This window comes from Sinocyclocheilus anshuiensis, unplaced genomic scaffold (genome assembly GCF_001515605.1).
Source record: "Sinocyclocheilus anshuiensis isolate Anshui unplaced genomic scaffold, SAMN03320099.WGS_v1.1 scaffold425, whole genome shotgun sequence".
Classification (NCBI taxonomy): domain Eukaryota; kingdom Metazoa; phylum Chordata; class Actinopteri; order Cypriniformes; family Cyprinidae; genus Sinocyclocheilus; species Sinocyclocheilus anshuiensis.
Genome location: NW_015537947.1, coordinates 455,789 through 473,321, shown reverse-complemented (window position 1 = coordinate 473,321; position 17,533 = coordinate 455,789). Strand labels below are relative to the sequence as shown.

Here is a 17,533-nt window from a genome sequence, read left to right as displayed (position 1 = left end):
CCAAAAGCACGTCTTAACCCTTTTTTCACTTGCACTTTTGCAGGAGGCAGCACCGCAGAGAACAGAGCGTGGTAGAAGGGAGATAATTTATTCCACTCATATTAATTTATTTGGAATGCCAGAGGAAGACATTATCCAAATATATCCTTATGCTAATTTGCACTGCTCTTGGTATATTGCGTTGGTCATTATGGAAATGAGATATTGTGTCTGCGCTCTTTAATTTGCACATTGTCAGAAGATCACCCGCAGAACATTCCATTGCCATCGGCGCTTTTATGGAATTGCCTCGTTTAGTAAATCTGGCCCTTAATTACTCCAAACACACACCATTACGAAAGCACTGATGTGTTTACAGTTTTTCTCAGTCGCTTTGGTGCATTTCTCACATCACTATTTACATTTGCACAACAGTTAGTTCAACCTCCACAACATTTAGTCATTTGTGCACATCATAGTAGCAGTTTCTCATTCCTTCGAACAAATTGCAAATGCTTTTGGACATGCATCAATTGCTTTCATACAACTCTCTGCTGTTTTATAACATTATCATTTGCTTATGTCATGTCAGTCAAAATTAACTATACTTGTGAATGCTGAATAGTCATTCCATATAAAACTAATAGTCCTCATTTCATTGCTTGAGTCATTACATACAAAAATGTTGAACTAGTTGTCAAAATCTGTCAAGCAAATTTTACAAATTTTTTTAAATCTTTTTTTTTCCTGAAAATGTCTCCTAAATTGAACAATTTCTCTCAGGTGAATCTCAACTTTCACTGATGAGAAGGGGTGTGTGAAGCATTAGTTGCAACCAATGATAAGCCACTTCTCTACAATCACTGTCAGAGCTGAATCCCATAAACCCCCACTTTACAAGCATATATGAACCAAGCAGGACATAGTGTGTACCATTTCTACAATACTGTGACACAGAAATGGAAGGGCAGCCTCGTGGAAGAGGGGTGAGGGTGCGGGGAGGAAGGGGAAGGGGACAAAACAGGGGAAGAGATGCAGCATGTGATGACATCACAGCAGAGTCCTGCAGAGGGTGGATTCGCCACTCGAGGAGATACTTTCCTCGCTGCATTGCAAGAGATGATATTCGCTGTGATGTAGATGAAATGATGTGGCCAGACAGAGAGGAACGTCTGGATGTGCATGAATGATTACAGTACTATGTATGTTGTATGTTCAGTTCCAATATGTACTGCAATGTTGTGCACAGCTCTACCCAAAGGGAGTTTATGTTTGTTGTAAATAAGGGTGTATTTTTTTTCTTTTGCACAATGCTGTGAACAAATTAGAATTGCAAAGAGCATATGCAGTAAAAATGTGAAACATACATATTCAGTGTCTTGTACTCAGTTACCTCACTAAATACAGTAATGTGTAACTTTACTGTATTTTTCAAATGGCTGTGCAAATAGTATATAGTGCTGTCTTGAGCATTTTCAGGTAGTGTCACCAAGATCTGACTTTTTTGCACTGGAAAACATTGACAGAGTAAACTGTCATAATGAAAACATGACAAAGCCATTTGACTATCTTGTTCATAAACAATGGTGTCAGGACTTTTCATCTTGATGACACTGACACTTTCATTGACATGAATACTTGCTTTTGAGGAATGACCTATCCATTTTGAGCAAGTGACACGCTTTTGCAGGTTATCAACTAGGTTTTGCAGTTTGTACTAATTGTTTTGAGAACTGCATTAACTGTTGTGCAAATGTAAATAGTGATGTGAGAAATGCACCAAAGCGACTGAGAAAAACTGTAACTTGGATTCTGAATTCATTACCTTGTTCAACATAACCTTTTAATAAGACAGACAGACAGACAGACAGACAGATAGACAGATAGACAGATAGATAGATAGATAGATATAGAAGCTGCATAATGAAATTACTGGGTCATAATTTCACGCAGCTGCATAATGAAATTACTGGGTCATAATTTCAAGCAGGAATGCCTGTGGAATTCGAAATGCCATCCCAAGCAAATCCAACACTTCTGAATAAAGTCTTTTCGAAGTTAGTTTACAATTAATTTAATTTAAATGGCCGGTAATTTGATAATAAAAAGCTACAAATCAACAGAGACATAATGTCTCAAATAGACATGTGTTTCAGTAATGTTCTTGGTTGCCTGAGTGATTTGCTAAAGTCTTTCTATGCATCTGTAACTGCAGCAGCAGCTGTATGACGCAGTATCGCTCAGTTTCACCTTCAGACTACAAGAAGTAGTTTCAATCACAGGTTTACTTTGCCTTGTCAGTGGCTGATATTAAAATGTTTATAGTTCCTGCATCATGATGTTGATGTTCTGGCTATGCGTTTTATCTTACACACTGAAATGTGGTGGTCATGTCTGAACTGGCATGATGAAGATTCATTCTTGCCTGGAAAAAACCTCGAAACATCTGTTCTGCATACATTTTTTGTGGTTTTCGTTATATAAATGTGACAGTCAGCAGGTAAATTAATATAAATGACACTTCCATTAATGGGACACAAAATAGGGCCTAAAACTATTTTATTAAAATGGCCAATGAAAGGTGTTCAACCTTCACAAATCTCAGAAGTTCCAAATTAATATTAAATGAGCTGTTTGGATACAGCCAAGAAGGTCAAGGTCATTAAAATGTAATACTTAAACTGCTTTTTAAAAAGTCATGAAACACCAATGTGTTCCATATTCATGGAAAGTGCCAAAAAACTTTATACAAAATCTGAAAATGCAATGTATAATTTGAGGAAAATTTCATTTCAGATTTTTGCCCATACTAAGCAAGAATCTAAGCAAGCTTTAAATGTCTTCATACGTCATTGTACTGTACATAACGTCATGACACCACAATCCTGTCAATGTTTTATGGCAAGCCACATAAAATAAGTTAACATTAAAGAAGATATCAAAGGTGCCCTTTAATGGAATTACCTTTTTAATGGTAGTTGGGTGTAAGCACCATTTCAAACATTATATTCTCCTCTATGTATCTGCTGACGGATAGGAAGGTCAATCTAAGTTATTCATTTCATATTTGTTGAGCTCTGCAATTCATGCAGATTGCAATTTTATGGGTCAACGTTCTGTGCGATCGAATAAAGAGAACTAAGCAAATGTGCTTCATCACTGAAAGCAAAAGCATTTTTTTAGCTATTTAACTTTGATTTTGTTCGAATGACTAGAAAGGAAATCAGTATTCGTGTGCGAGTCGACATTTAGCACTGGATTTCTTTCAGTGACATGGGAGGTTTACAGGAAAATGGATGTTTAACGGCCTTACTTTAAAAACTGAAATAAAAAAGCAATCAGGAAAGAGGCCAAAATATTTTGTTTTTGAAAATGAAAATCAAAGCACGCTGCAATAGATACAACCAAACCCAAACACGGTCTCCTCTTTTCCGAGCTGAAATCAGATGAGGCTGTTTGCATTAGAATTTAGCACATTAAGTGGAAAGGGCTTGATTTTAATTAACATTATCGACTGGCAGTTGTTTGCCCCCCTCCTTGCACCATTTATCCTCAATTACTGACGACACACAGAACTGACGGGAAGAGTCAGCAAGATGAGTGGCTTCTGGTTTCTGCGGCTCTCTTACCCAGATTTCCTGTCATCAGGTAGGAATTATGGAAGTCCTTCATTCCCAGCCCGACGATGTGGATGAACTCTTCAATGACCTGCATGAGCTCCACAGACCCCGGGTAAATCTGGGAAAAAAGAATCATACGGGACAAAAGGAGAGAAATGTTACTCTATTTGCAAATGAATATCAAACACAGATACAAATCTGAGGGATTTTAGATGGATTGGACATTCATTTATATTTAATTACAAAAAACGAAAGAAAACTTTTGGTGTCAATTTTGAAAGTTTAAAAGGTTATAGCTAAAAGATGAATAAAATGATAGAACGAATGATAGACAAAAAACAAACAGCATGAACGATAGAACAAATGATAGAACAAACTTGAACAAACAAAAACAAATAAAACAACAGAACAGAACAATAAACAAACTAATAGACAGACAGAACAAAAGAACAAGAGAAAGATAGAACAATAAAACAATGGAACAACAGAATGAACGATAGATGATAAAAATGATAGAATGATACAATGATAGATAGAATGATAGACAGAATGATAGAACGACAGAACAATAGATAGATAGATAGATAGATAGATAGATAGATAGATAGATAGATAGATAGATGAACAGTATCTGACAAAAACAACACACAAAGCAACAGTCAGCCTAGTAAAAGCACTTCGACTGACTCTTTTAGAAGGAGACTATAAAGACTTTTTAAAGGGCACTTCCTCTGTATCTCATACTTTAGAGCCCTGCATCCTGTCTGCTGAGTCCTTCACAAAGACAAACTCATGCAGTAGAGTGATTGTGCAGGGCTCAGAGCCTCTCTAGTGGACCAGCCATCAGTGTCAGAGCAAATGCGTTGGAGGAATTCAGGCCTGTGGCTGGAGCACTGGCTCACCGCCCTCCCGAATTCCAGAGCCTCAGCCTGTCAAAGCACCTGCTCTCTTGCAGTCAATAGCATCACGGTCTGCTGATCCAATCCTTGACCTTCAGCTGACTGAACTCGGCTATTTACATCTGCCATCACTCTGAAAGATCTTTAGATGGGAACAGAAGGGCTAGGAGAACTTTTATCAAGAGCAGGACTTTTTTAGACTCATTAACTGGATATTTAAGAATAAAATATTCAATTAATCATCATTTAAAGTCAACTATTAAATGCCATTTGCTTGTCCATCACGTGGAATCAAGTGGTTAGAAGAGAGGGGTTGAAATGAATGAGGGATTCATGATGTCATTCAGTTTTATTTTTGAATAGTGTGCAATAATGGAAAATGGGTAATACATTTTTATCATTTGTTAATGATTTTAACATGAGCTAACAATAATCAATGATAATTTTACAGCATTTAACCTTTGTTAGAAAATGTAAAAAATGTTCATGTTAGCTCACAATGCATTAAATTATGCATATATTTGCATATATTTTAAATTATGCATATATTTTATATAATTACTATACTTTAATGTAACTTTTTATATTTTAAAAAATGTATTACTAAATGTTGATATGTGACCCTGGACCACAAAACCAGTTTTAAGTCGCTGGGGTATATTTGTAGCAATAGCCAAAAATATATTGTATGGGTCAAAATTATCGATTTTTCTTTTATGCCAAAAATCATTAGAATATTAAGTAAAGAACATGTTCCATGAAGATATTGTTTAAATTTCCTTTCCTAGATCAAAACTTAATTTTAGTAGTATGCATTGCTAAGAACTTCATTTGGACAAATTTAAAGACAAATTTGATTTTTTTGTACCCTCAGATTCCAGATTAGTTGTATCTCGGCCAAATATTGTCCTATCCTAACAAACCATACATCAATGGAAAGCTTATTTATTCAGCTTTCAGATTAAGAAATGCTGTAGAAGTATTGGTCATGTTAACTAATGTAGTTAAATGTTATCAAATGAAACCTTACTGCAAGGTTGTGGTGTTACCTTGTTGTATTATTGATCTTTGTCAGTGTTGTAAACAAACTAAAACTATTCAAATATGTTTGATTCATTAAAATTAAGCTAAAGTAAAATAAAATATAAATATTATATGACAATTAGAAATGTTGCCTTGGCATCTAACTGAGATAAAATGTTTAAGCTGAAGTACTAAAATTACTAAACGTGAAATTAAAAAGAAATGTAAAAAAGCAAAAACTAATAAAAATGACAAAACATACAATTACTAAAACTTCAAATGAAACTGAAAATATAAAAATGAAAGCTAATTAGAAATGTAAAAAACCACTATAATACAATATAAATAATAATAAAATAACTGCTCTGAATGCTATAGTAATTTAATCAAGACTTTCACAAGTCAAGTTGTTTTAATCCTTTTACCCAGCAGATTTCCAGTATGGATTTACATGCCATATGACACTGTGTTTCCTATTTCTCTCATCTTATTATCATTTGAACCCCCCTCTCCTCGTGATAACAAACAAAGCACAGAAACACATTGCAGCCAATCTGCAAAAGACAAAAAAAATAAAAAATAAATAAAAAAGTGGGTGCAGAAAAATAGCACTGAGTGACATTTCATAATTAGCACCCTTAGTGAGGTGCAGAAACAGGGCGATGGAGTCACATATCTAATAATCCCCCTGGCAGGAGTCGGGCTCTTAATTCGCATGGGGGCCGATCTTGGGCCAAGCCAATCAGACAGGCTGCAGACGGGGAGAGAGACGCTGAGGGCACACAGGCGGATCAGCCCATCCCCCCTCTGTCCAAAAGGGTCTCGCTGCAGCTGGCGCTTGCACTCTCAGACGTGCATTCTCAGGCGTGCACTCTCAGACACTTGCACTTCCGCTAGAGACGTCACTTGCAGTCTTTTTTATTTTTTATTTTGTTCTATTTATTGATTACTTTTTGTTTGAATCTCTCAACATTTTACAACAGTAGCCAGGTGGTGAAGACAAGACAAAAGAAACTAAATTACGAAGTCACTTGCAATCGCCACTTGCACTCTCCGATACCTGCGACGTCACTTGCAATCGACACAAATGGTGCGTGTTGCCAATGGAGACAAGACGCTGTGGTGGTGATTTAATCATTAAAACTAATTTTATACTATAACATACGGGGTCCTGCAAGAAAAAGTATATATATATATATAAAAAAGTTAAATGTATAGTTACGACTTTTATAATATAATATAAAAATTAACTAATGTTACCAACAGCAACATCTAAGTTTAACATTACCACTGTCTGTCAATCGATAAAAATAAAATAAAAATAAACTAATTAATCACACATTTTTCTGTAATTAATCATGATTAATTGCATATTAAAATATTGTCATCATTTCAGACTGAACCTCCAAATTAATGTAGAAACAACATGAAGGTGGTATATTTTAAATATGTGCATCTCTTTACTAAGTAGCCTATTATAAACAAAGGCCAGTATTTTGATACCAATACTGCCACTGATGTCTCTATTAAATGCATTTTCACCTCAATTTTAGCCATTACTTATAGCCATTCAACATCACAATATAATTGAAAGCCACTATTTTTAACGTTTAGTAGGCTCTGAAAAATATAACTTTTGATTTAAGTGAACTTAAAACAATCTTCACAAACTATAAATTGTATATGCATAAACTATAAATGAAAACTTTTCAAGATCTATTCATTAGGACCATGTGATATTTCAGTTTTTCTTTTTTAATAAATCTGCAAAAATGTCAACAATTCTGTGTTTTTCTGTCAATATGGGGTGCTGTGTGTACATTAATGAGGAAAAAAAATTAACATAAATGATTTTAGCAAATGGCTGCAATATAACAAAGAGTGAAAAATTGAAGGGGGTCTGAATACTTTCCGTACCCACTGTATATATTAATCTTCAAGCTACAAAAGTTAATCAGCGACTAGAGCAGATTTCTCTTTTTCTTTTGTTCTGTGATTTACATAAATGACTTCATCAGGTTTCACTTTTAATGCAGCGATGGCTCTTTAAAACCTGATGCATATGATGTGAATCTGACACACATCCGATCTTTCTCTTTACTGTCATTTAGGACTTTATAACTCATTTAAAACCGTGTTTACGAGGTCACTCGCCAAAACTGTGCATTTTGACATAATTATGTGTGTTTTTGTCCTTTGAAGCACTACTGGCTATGTGAAATGACGGCCCGGACCAGTGTTGCCACGTTGTGGACAAACTAATCAGTGCAAAAACAATTCAAGGCCTCGGGCCAGTCACGTGAGAGGAGGAAATATGACTGGTTATGTTCAGCTGTGATTGGTTCATGCAATAAATCCCACCTCTTGTGTTCGTTCGAGTTCGCGAATCAGTCTGAATTAAAGGGAACCCCGGGTATTAAGACATGTATGTGTAAGTATGGCTTAAAATAACGTAAATTATGTATCTTACTGAAATATGTAGTAGAAAACCCATGAAAGATTTACGTTATTTAAAAAAATCCACATCGTTTTATACGTATTTTGGACTATGGGCGGGGCGCCATTATTTCAATGATGTGAAATGGTTGTAGTAGAAAACCCATGAAAGATTTACGTTATTTAAAAAATCCACATCGTTTTATACGTATTTTGGACTATGGGGGGGGCGCCATTATTTCAATGATGTGAAATGGTTGCACTCGGTGAGCTACTGGCTCTATCTGTTGTTAATTTTACCACAACACAACTCGGAATACTGATACGATGACTGATACGATGAGGCTTTTGGTTGAAATTTTCAGTTGAAGGACAACAAAAGAAGTCTTCACTGCTTCCCTATCGATAAGAAGTGGAGAAAAGAATGGGAATTTGCCTATGGATAAATAAAACTTCCTAAAGACCTGCATCTTTGTTCTCTCCACTTTAGCCCTGATGCGTTTGAGGTTTTTAGTAGACCACAGCTACTGAAAAAGCTTACAAACAGCAGTGACAAGAAACGCTAGATGCCATCCATGCAGGATGTAATCATACCGACGCTTGCCATGACGCCGCGGCCACTGAAGGAGTTTCTCAGCACTCACTATCCGGGGGCATTTAGACTCCTTGTGGGGAAAAATTGATGGTACGGCATTTGGTTTAAGCCTATGCTTATATCCATCACCACCTGTAAGCTTTTTCAGTAGCTGTGGTTTACTAAATGCCTCAAAGGCATCAGGGCTAAAGGAGAGAACAAAGATGCGGGTCTTTAGGACGTTTTATTCATTCATAGCTTCCCATTCTTTTCTCCTCTTCTTATCGCTAGGAAAGCAGCGAAGACTTACATCGCTTCTCTTGTCCTTCGACTGAAAATTACAACCAAAAGCCGCACAATGTGGCATCGTATCAGTATTCAGAGTTGTGTTGTGGTAAAATTAACAACAGATAGATCCAGTAGCTCACCGAGTGCAACAATTTGACGCCATTGAAATAATGGCGCCCCCATAGTCCAAAATATGTATAAAACGATGTGGATTTTTAAAATAACATAAATCTTTCATGGGTTTTCTTCTACATATTTTGTAAGTAGTAAGTAAACAACTCACACTTAGATATAACCACTTTGTTACGTCAAAATATGACTTAATGGCATGAAGACATGCTCTGTGGAAGCATAGGTGTAGAATTCGCGTGGGATGCGGGGGACATGAATAAAAAGCAGAAACGTTTTGACTGAGGAAACGTGAAGACAATAAACACACGATTGCGACAATATATGGTTTATATGTGTTTTTCCAAGTCATCTCCAGGTAATAAACAACTAAATTATATGAATAATGCAGTGCTAATTGACATATAATTTATTTCAGTAGCCTTTAGAAAATATAAAATATATTTTCTGCTTTATTCTGTGATTAAAAATGGCAAAAAAAAAAAAAAGTGTTTGTAGTATTTGAATCAATCATAAAATTGCCATCAGGAAAATACAGGAAAAATATTATGGAGTATAAATTATTGGTTATTGTCCAGCAGAACTTAAAAGTAAGAAATAAGAAAATAATAATAATAATAATAATAATCATAAGAGAACCTGTCAATTAGCCAAAAAATAAATAAATAAATACTGACATTTCTGTCTCCCTAACTTCTGAAATCCCCTGTGTGGGAATTTTTAGTGAGTCATCAGCTTGGTGAAATGTTAAGTACATTTCTGTGTCTGTGACCAATATTTACCGAGCTTTGATGACTGATGATCCAAAAAAAGTTTAAAAATAGTCAGAAGTTAACTATTAATAACAACAGCTGAACATAAGTTCACAAATAAAATGTATTGTTTAGTTATTATTTTGGAATAAATGTTAAATGCTTAAAAAAACATGTTTGTGTTTTCATGTTTGTATAATATGACATAAGATTTTTATACATATTTTATACATATTACTAATATCCTATGGATTAGGATATGAAAGTACATTTATCCCACTACTATCTAAATGTAGACAGTGGACCATCAGTTAATGAAACTAATGCACCTCATGTTCTTCTTCTTTTCAAGCTGTGAAATTGCGAGGAAGTCAATCAAAGCCACTTCTCTTAAGCACTTCTTTTAATTTTATTTCCCTCCTTTGCCCAAACAGCACAGACTCAAGACTGGCAATCAAAGCTCAGGAGAGCTGACTCTAAAGAAGACAAGACAGACAGACAAGATAAAATCCTGGGTGATCTTTAAAAGTCAGGGCTTTCTAAGGTCAATCATTTGCCAGAGCTGGTGACAATGGTCTCAGACGTCCTTTAATGATTTCAGGAGCTTGAAGATTCAATCTGTGACAAAGCAGAGGAGGAACGTGAATGGAAAACGGGAGTCCCCTCTGCTCCAGGGACTGATTTAAGCAGGCAAAGCTCCTTCGGCAAAACAAGCAATGTGACCTGATCTCCGAACACACTCCTGACTGAAAAACATATTACTTTTCTTTAAAAGCCTTGTGACACCGCCCTACTGTAAACTCCATTAAAGGGCTAATTCGGTTAACACGCAGCACCCCAATTCACTCAAGGACACATGTTTTACCAGAACTCGGGTGAAAACATTAGACGAAGGAGCTCCAAAGCAGCTTACGTTTGACAGACAGTAACATTACCACCGTCTGCTTAACAGGCATTACCAGTTCAGGCTTAAAGGAAAGAAAGAAACATTTAAGACACTCAATTTGATTCAATGCAATAATAATGGAGTTGGAGAGTTTCTGAACAACATTCAGCTTGTTCAAGTCCAAATCCCTCAGGCTGCTTTTATACCGTTTCTCAGAGAGTGAGAGAAGACAATGCCGTTACTGCTGATGGAAAGCATGAAAGCTGGACATATGCTGCCAATGCTGCTGCCACCAAGTGGATGCAATGGATATTGCAAATGTCCTTCCACCAATCAGCACAACAGGGAGGTCGGCAGAGAAGGTTTGATTTGACACAGCCCTGCCTGTGGAGACAGGCACCTCTTTGACCTGACAATTACCTAAAGCATCTGCACCGGTGATGGCAATCGATTTGCTGAGGGATCATCACACAATATACAGCCGCAGAGTGACACACAGCACCAGATACTCTCTGCGATGTGACTATAATAAAGCAATCTCGACCCCGAAGCTTCAAAAAAACACTCGTTCACAATGTTCAGACCCACCTGTTGCGCATCTTCCCACTTTTCTCTGTTCTCTTCTTCCAGGAGATTGCTGATGATCTGAAAAAAATTCTGTGGAGAGAAGAAATTGTACTTAGTAAAACGCTGCTGTCAAAGGAACAGGCTGGTAACATTAATTGTGAGTACTGACCTGAATAAGATATTTCACATAAAAGACATTTACATATACCGGTAGTTAACTAGAGAAAATAGTTGAATTTATAAAAATGACCCTGTTCAAAAGTTTACATACGCTTGATCCTTAATACTGTGTTGTTACATGGATGATCCACAGCTTGTGGAAAAGTTGTGGAAAAACATTCTCTGCATTGCCTTCCTTCTGATCCCAACATTAGGAAAGAGTGGATGAACTTTTAATGATAACTATTTTTAATGAAGTTCCAGACCACATCAGTAAAAAAATCGGACCTTTAAAAAAAAAAAAAAAACATTATAATAAATTGTTTTTGTTTATGCCTTTAAAGCATATAATGCATGATATAAAACATGGATATGGTTGTTGATCATGTGATCAAGAACTGTGCTTTTAAAAGAATATAAAGTTATTAAAACTGCATGATAACTATGGCTTTAATTATTCATGATAACATTAAAAACAGATTTTGAGGTGTGTTATAAGGCATTATGAATGACTGAATTCATTCAGAATAACTTTATAATACATTTTAGAAAATGTTATGTGTGTATATCACTGCACAGCACCCACAGAATTGTCAAGGACTATGTACCATAACGGATGGATAATGGTTAATGAATTTGCATAATAAAACACTATTTGTGGCCTTAATTTTTATATTATGAAGCATTATAAAAGCAATAATGTACTTGAGGCTGTGGTATTGTGAGAATTTTGCCGTGACTGTATTCATAAAAATAGCATGGCTTCTTTTACCTACTGCTTAAGTATATTAAATTGACTTTAAATTGAAATTTTACCTAGTCCTGGAAAAAGCAAACTAGAAATTCATATCTGGAATTTCTGAGGGAAAAAAATCTATTCAGTGTTGCCCGAAAAGGCAGTAATGAAGAATCTCCCCTGCATTTCAAAAGTCTAAACAAACAGTGTCTCTGGGAATTACACCGAGGATCACAGCACTTATTTACAGGGAGATGATGAGATATGTCCAGCAGCCTCGGCTCTAAAACACACCTGGGATTTCCTGCTGCTTTCAATTCAGGGATTGGTTGATCTTTCTTAAGCACTCAAATGTGCACAGAATTAAAGGGGAAGAACAGAGAGCGTTGGTTGAGTTTGAAAGCGCTTGGGAGAGCAGTCTACTACAAGACTGGAAAGAGAGCTGATGTTTGCTGTGTTGACTGGGCTGAATGAGATATCCAGCTGGACGTGTGCCTGTCTTTTTTGTTTGCTACTCTGCCTCTGTGCCACGAAAGGCAGGAGAAAGGCAGCGTCTTAGCTCCGGCACTCTTGTTTTTCTACTTGAATGCGTATGCTCCCTCTGGTGGTAATGCGTCCACTTAAACACAGCATTAATACATTCCAAAACACACAACCCACCCCCGGCACACTTGCGTGGGGAGGAGGGGACGCTCCGGTTCACATCAACCTCCTACACCAACCCGACACACAAACATACATGCACAAAATCACATTACATTCCATATTATGTAAAAATACCCAGATTCTCACAAACAGGTCATGAGAAATCGGTTTATTTCGGCATTGGGAAGGTTATGACAAGGCTTTGAGATAGAATGCGATAGACTTAGTGACTATCTCCTATCAGCAGCTGGCGCACGGTGTCACAATCCCATAAGCTCTCTGTGAGGGGCAAGAGCACCAAGATATTTATCAGTCACGGTCCCAAGTAGTGACATTGCCATTTTGAAGGCGCTGTAAGTGATTGGAGATATTTTACTAACTTCTCCCATTTTGCTAACTTCACCCAAACGCCTGGAATGTCTGGAGAAACCTATAAGTACCCCCATTCATCTCAACGGCAGTTCCTTGACTTGCACGTCACCCTCCAGAAACACGTGACTGGCTTGCTGCTATCTTTGCTCACAGGCACTCAGTTCTGGAGATATGCATTTTAGAGCCATGTGACTAATGTAAAGCCATGTGACTAATCATTCTGGTGGAAAATGACGTCATGGCAGCTCTAATTGGCTGATGGCTCCATAAGAACGCATACAGTCTCAAGCCCTTCACTAGCGACTATCCTGATTTGTGATGTCAAAGAGAGCCAAGACAGAAAAAATACAATTGCTCTAAATGCTTTTAATAGCCCTTCAGAAAATCTATATCATATAATGAAATATTCCTAATTAATTTTACCATTCAAACATTTGGGGTCTGTAAGATTTTTTAAATGTTTTTGAAAGAAGTCTCTTATGCTCACCAAGGCTGCATTTATTTGATCAAAAATACAATAAAAACAGAAAAAAATTGAAATATTTGTACAATAACTGTCAATTATTTCTGTGATGCCAAAGCTGAATTTTCAGCAGCCATTACTCCGTTAATCCGTTATAATATTCTGATTTGCTGTTCAAGAAACATTTCTTACTATTAGCACAGTTGAAACAAATTGTGTTTGAAAACCATGATACATACTTTGATGAATATGAATTTTTAAAACAGAATTTATTTGAAATATATTTAACATTCTAACAATATTTTGTAACACTATAAATGTCTTTTGATTGTTTTATTGCATTCTTGGTGAATAAAAGTATTCATTTGTAATAAATAAATAAAATAAAAATCTTACTGACTCCAAACTTTTGAAAGGTAGTGTATATGCTGTTTGCAAAAAAAAAAAAAAAAAAATAATAATAAAAAAAAAAAAGATGTCTTGTAGTCAAGGTATGTTATGCATGGTATCACTTTCAACCTGCATTTTGACGCTCAAGACCTAAGATAAATTTACCACAATGCCTAAATGAAAACATTTACAAGATGGATATAATCATGGAGGTTAGCAAGAAACAAGATTATTTTCTCTCTTACCTGAACGTCATCAGAAGAGGGTTCATAGCTGGCCCTTTTGAAGGTGTCTGTGACGTTTTGAAGAATCTCCACTGAAGAGAGAAGGTCACCTGCATAGAAATTGCGTCTTTGGGTGAGGTCTAGGAGGACCTTCGTAACCTGGGACATGCCATCTCCTGCCAGATTCCTCTGACCTTTAGCAAGGTGCCCCTGGACCTAAAGACAGACACAGGGAAAGAGACTGGGTTCTGTGTGTCCTTCAAAGACTGCAACACTAACAGAAAGTTGTAATATAAAGAACTACCTTTAGTTTTTAAAGGTGAAGTGCGTAATTCCTCAAGCAACATTAAACGCAACCGTTTATAGAATGTTGATACTGTTTATATAATGATGTTCCTCAAACACTGTCCTGTCTGATATTGGCTGGATGAGCAGATAGTCCCGCCCCAGAATAGTGCCATTGGTTGATGCAATTTTGCTATGCTGGACTGGTCAAGATGCACTAACAGAACAATGTTTTGATACTGTGATATAGGAAATTAAAACATTTTAGACTGAAAATATTACACTCTACATTTTCTGAAGAAAACATGAGTGGTTTGCCTATGCAGCATTTTAAGGTGTTCTCAGTGGTTTTATCCTGCTGCTATGCAGTTGATGAGTTGTTCTAAACGGTTTAGCCTCTGGCTACGCAGTTGCTAAGCTGTTCTGAGTGAATTTAGCCTGTTGCTATGCAGTTGCTAATGTTTTCTAAATTATTTTGGGCTCTTGCTATGCAGCTGGCTGCTAAGGTGTTCTAAATGGTTTTAAGCCTGTTGCTATGCAGTGGGGATGGCGTTCTAGGTGGTTGCTAGGTGGCTGCTTTGTAGTTTGTTCCTCAAGTCAAAAAAGGTTGAAATATTTTAAATTGTAATAATATTTCATTACATTTATAACAGAAAAGTATTATTTTTCTGTATTTTTGATCAAATAAATGCAGCCTTGTTCAGCATAAGAGTTTTTGAACACCTTTCAAAAACATTAAAAATCGTACCAACCCCAAACGTTTGAGCAGTAGTGTTTTGCCCTAAATTTTAAACAGAAACAAGAGCATCAAAAAAATGACACACTTCACCTTTAAACAAAAGAGCAATGAAAAAACATACATAAGTCACGCAGGCATGATGTCATACACACTGACTCAAAGAAAGAGGCTAAAGAGCGCAGACAGAAGAATGTATGTGTGTGTGTGTGTGTGTGTGCGCGTGTGCGCGAGTGGGTCAGGTTTTGCCTGCACTGTGAGTGTGTGTGTGCACGTGTGGGTCAGGTTTTGCCTGCACTGTGAAGACCAAAAGCCCCCATCAGGATAGTAAAACCTGACAGCAGACCTCACAAGGGATATAACAATAAAAATAATAAATAATGCCTTAATTAAATTTTTAAAAGGCAAAAAGGTGTGAGAGCTAGGGGATAGAAAATATCATTACCTCAATATAAAGCCAATACAACCATGGAAAGTCCCCACCATGCTTTTCTGTGTGTGTGTGTGTGTGTGTGTGTGTGTGTGTGTGTGTGAGAGAGATGCACACAGAAGCTTGGAAATAACCCAACTTATTGCATTTGAGAAAGACTCAAATAAGAGGAAGCTGAAAACAAAAAGAGTGAAAATCATTCATTCGCGTCGAGCAGGTGCGTTCCCAGAAAAAGCTCTGGTGAAGCTGGAACAACCATCTCATAGATTTTACAGGAAATTAGAACGAGTCCTCCATTAACGCGGGGTCTCGAAAACTGCAATACTAGCGGTTTAATTTGCCTTTCCGATGATAGCAGTTTATCTTGCAGACCTGCGTGGTGGTCTGGGTTGCCGGGTGGGAACGGAATGGGTGGAAATAGTTTGGGTGATCGTGACGACTGCAGGGGTAATGTATGGCACGTCACAAACAGAAGCAGAGCGCAGGAAGCTGACTTAGCACCTACTGATTGCTGCAAGTATCTGTATTCATTTGCAATGCATCGAGCGTAGCTGGGCTGCTCCCAATAGGCCACCCCGCGGTGATCCAGTGAGCAGCGTCGACTAGTGGTGCCTGCAAAGAAGGAGGAGGGAGAAAAGAGAGATACAGAGAGGAGGTTTAGATTTGTTCTTGTAAGTCTTTTTTTCCTTTTTCATTCCACCTGTCAGCCCACACATCTTTCAGCGAGAGGATAAAAGCAGCAGTCTTCATCATCATCTAGATGTGGCGGTTGCCAGATCACATGCGCCTAACATGTGGCACTGCAGTATATGCATACGAACAAACCAAACTGTAATTATGCGCTTTAAAGAACTGGTCATAATTCCCGCTCACAGAATTACAATGTTAACTGACGCCAGCTGTCATGCAACAATTTGACTTTTTTGTTTTTGACGACTGCGAACCGAACCCTGCAACCTGCGATATCTACAAGTCTGCCGCCCACATTTGGGAGCGAATAAACAAATGCACAAAATTCCTCGCCTCCGATCCGTCAGAGCGTGTCCTACATGTATCGTCTCGCATTAAAGACGCGTCCTTGCCTTTGGAACAACCTCACCACACCCACACGCACCACTCTACCACACACGTCTTATTAGCTCTCGTTCTAACACGGTTCCACCGCCTGCAACCCAGCCAGCAGCGAAACACACTCGGCCCACCTGAGACACAGCTGCAGCCAGCCGCCTGCCGTCAAGCCGAGGCATCCAAGCAGGGACATCCAACCCACAGATCATGGAAAACTCCCACAGAGCCGGATCAAAGCGGACATACTCAGAACTCACCACTAAAACACATGCTGCCACAGAAGGGCCTAACCAGATTGAATCTCACACACACACACAAGTAAAGATCACACAAACCTCGTCCAATCACGTTTGCGCACAAAATAGGACAAAGCAAAAGTGAAAGGTTCTCATCCTGTACATTTGATCGCCAATCATCCTTAATCGTTCCCTAAAAGCTTCAACTACTTCCAAATGTTTGATTCTTGTTGCTTTCATTCATTTTTGTTGGAGTTTAATTGAATTCCTGCCTCATAATGAATGAAGTTTTTCCAGCATTTCATGCTGCTGCTGTCAGATCCCACTCCAGTGCTTTTGCACGACCCGAAAATTCAATGAGGGTTATATGGAAAATTTCAGCCTCTGCTCGCCTAGTTCTAGTTATGTTGGACTGTTCGCTGTTAAAGTTGAGTCCATGCTGTCTGCATTTTTTACTTTTCCTCCTGCACCTGCTCTTTCAAGGACACTGTATTGGCGTTGCAGAGCATCTTCACAACAGGAGATAGCAGGAGGTTACAGGAGCTCAACAGAGAACAGTACAGCACCTTCTGCCAATTTCAGACCACAATCAGTAAGGCTCACACCTCAGACTGGTCCGAGAGAGAGAGAGAGAGA

General features: G+C 37.6%; 1 protein-coding gene across 3 annotated transcripts in view; it reads right to left on the bottom strand.

The window, feature by feature from the left end:
• Positions 1 to 17,533, bottom strand: part of LOC107664175 (adhesion G protein-coupled receptor B3-like) — a 209,305-nt gene that overhangs the window by 57,907 nt on the left and 133,865 nt on the right. For all 3 annotated transcript variants that reach the window (XM_016454645.1, XM_016454654.1, XM_016454664.1), the window contains 4 exons: positions 16,099 to 16,205; positions 14,164 to 14,358; positions 11,175 to 11,243; positions 3,609 to 3,717 (listed from right to left, as the gene is read on the bottom strand). In XM_016454645.1, the coding sequence (XP_016310131.1) occupies positions 3,609 to 3,717; positions 11,175 to 11,243; positions 14,164 to 14,358; positions 16,099 to 16,205 (480 nt within the window). The remainder of the gene's footprint in view (positions 1 to 3,608; positions 3,718 to 11,174; positions 11,244 to 14,163; positions 14,359 to 16,098; positions 16,206 to 17,533) is intronic.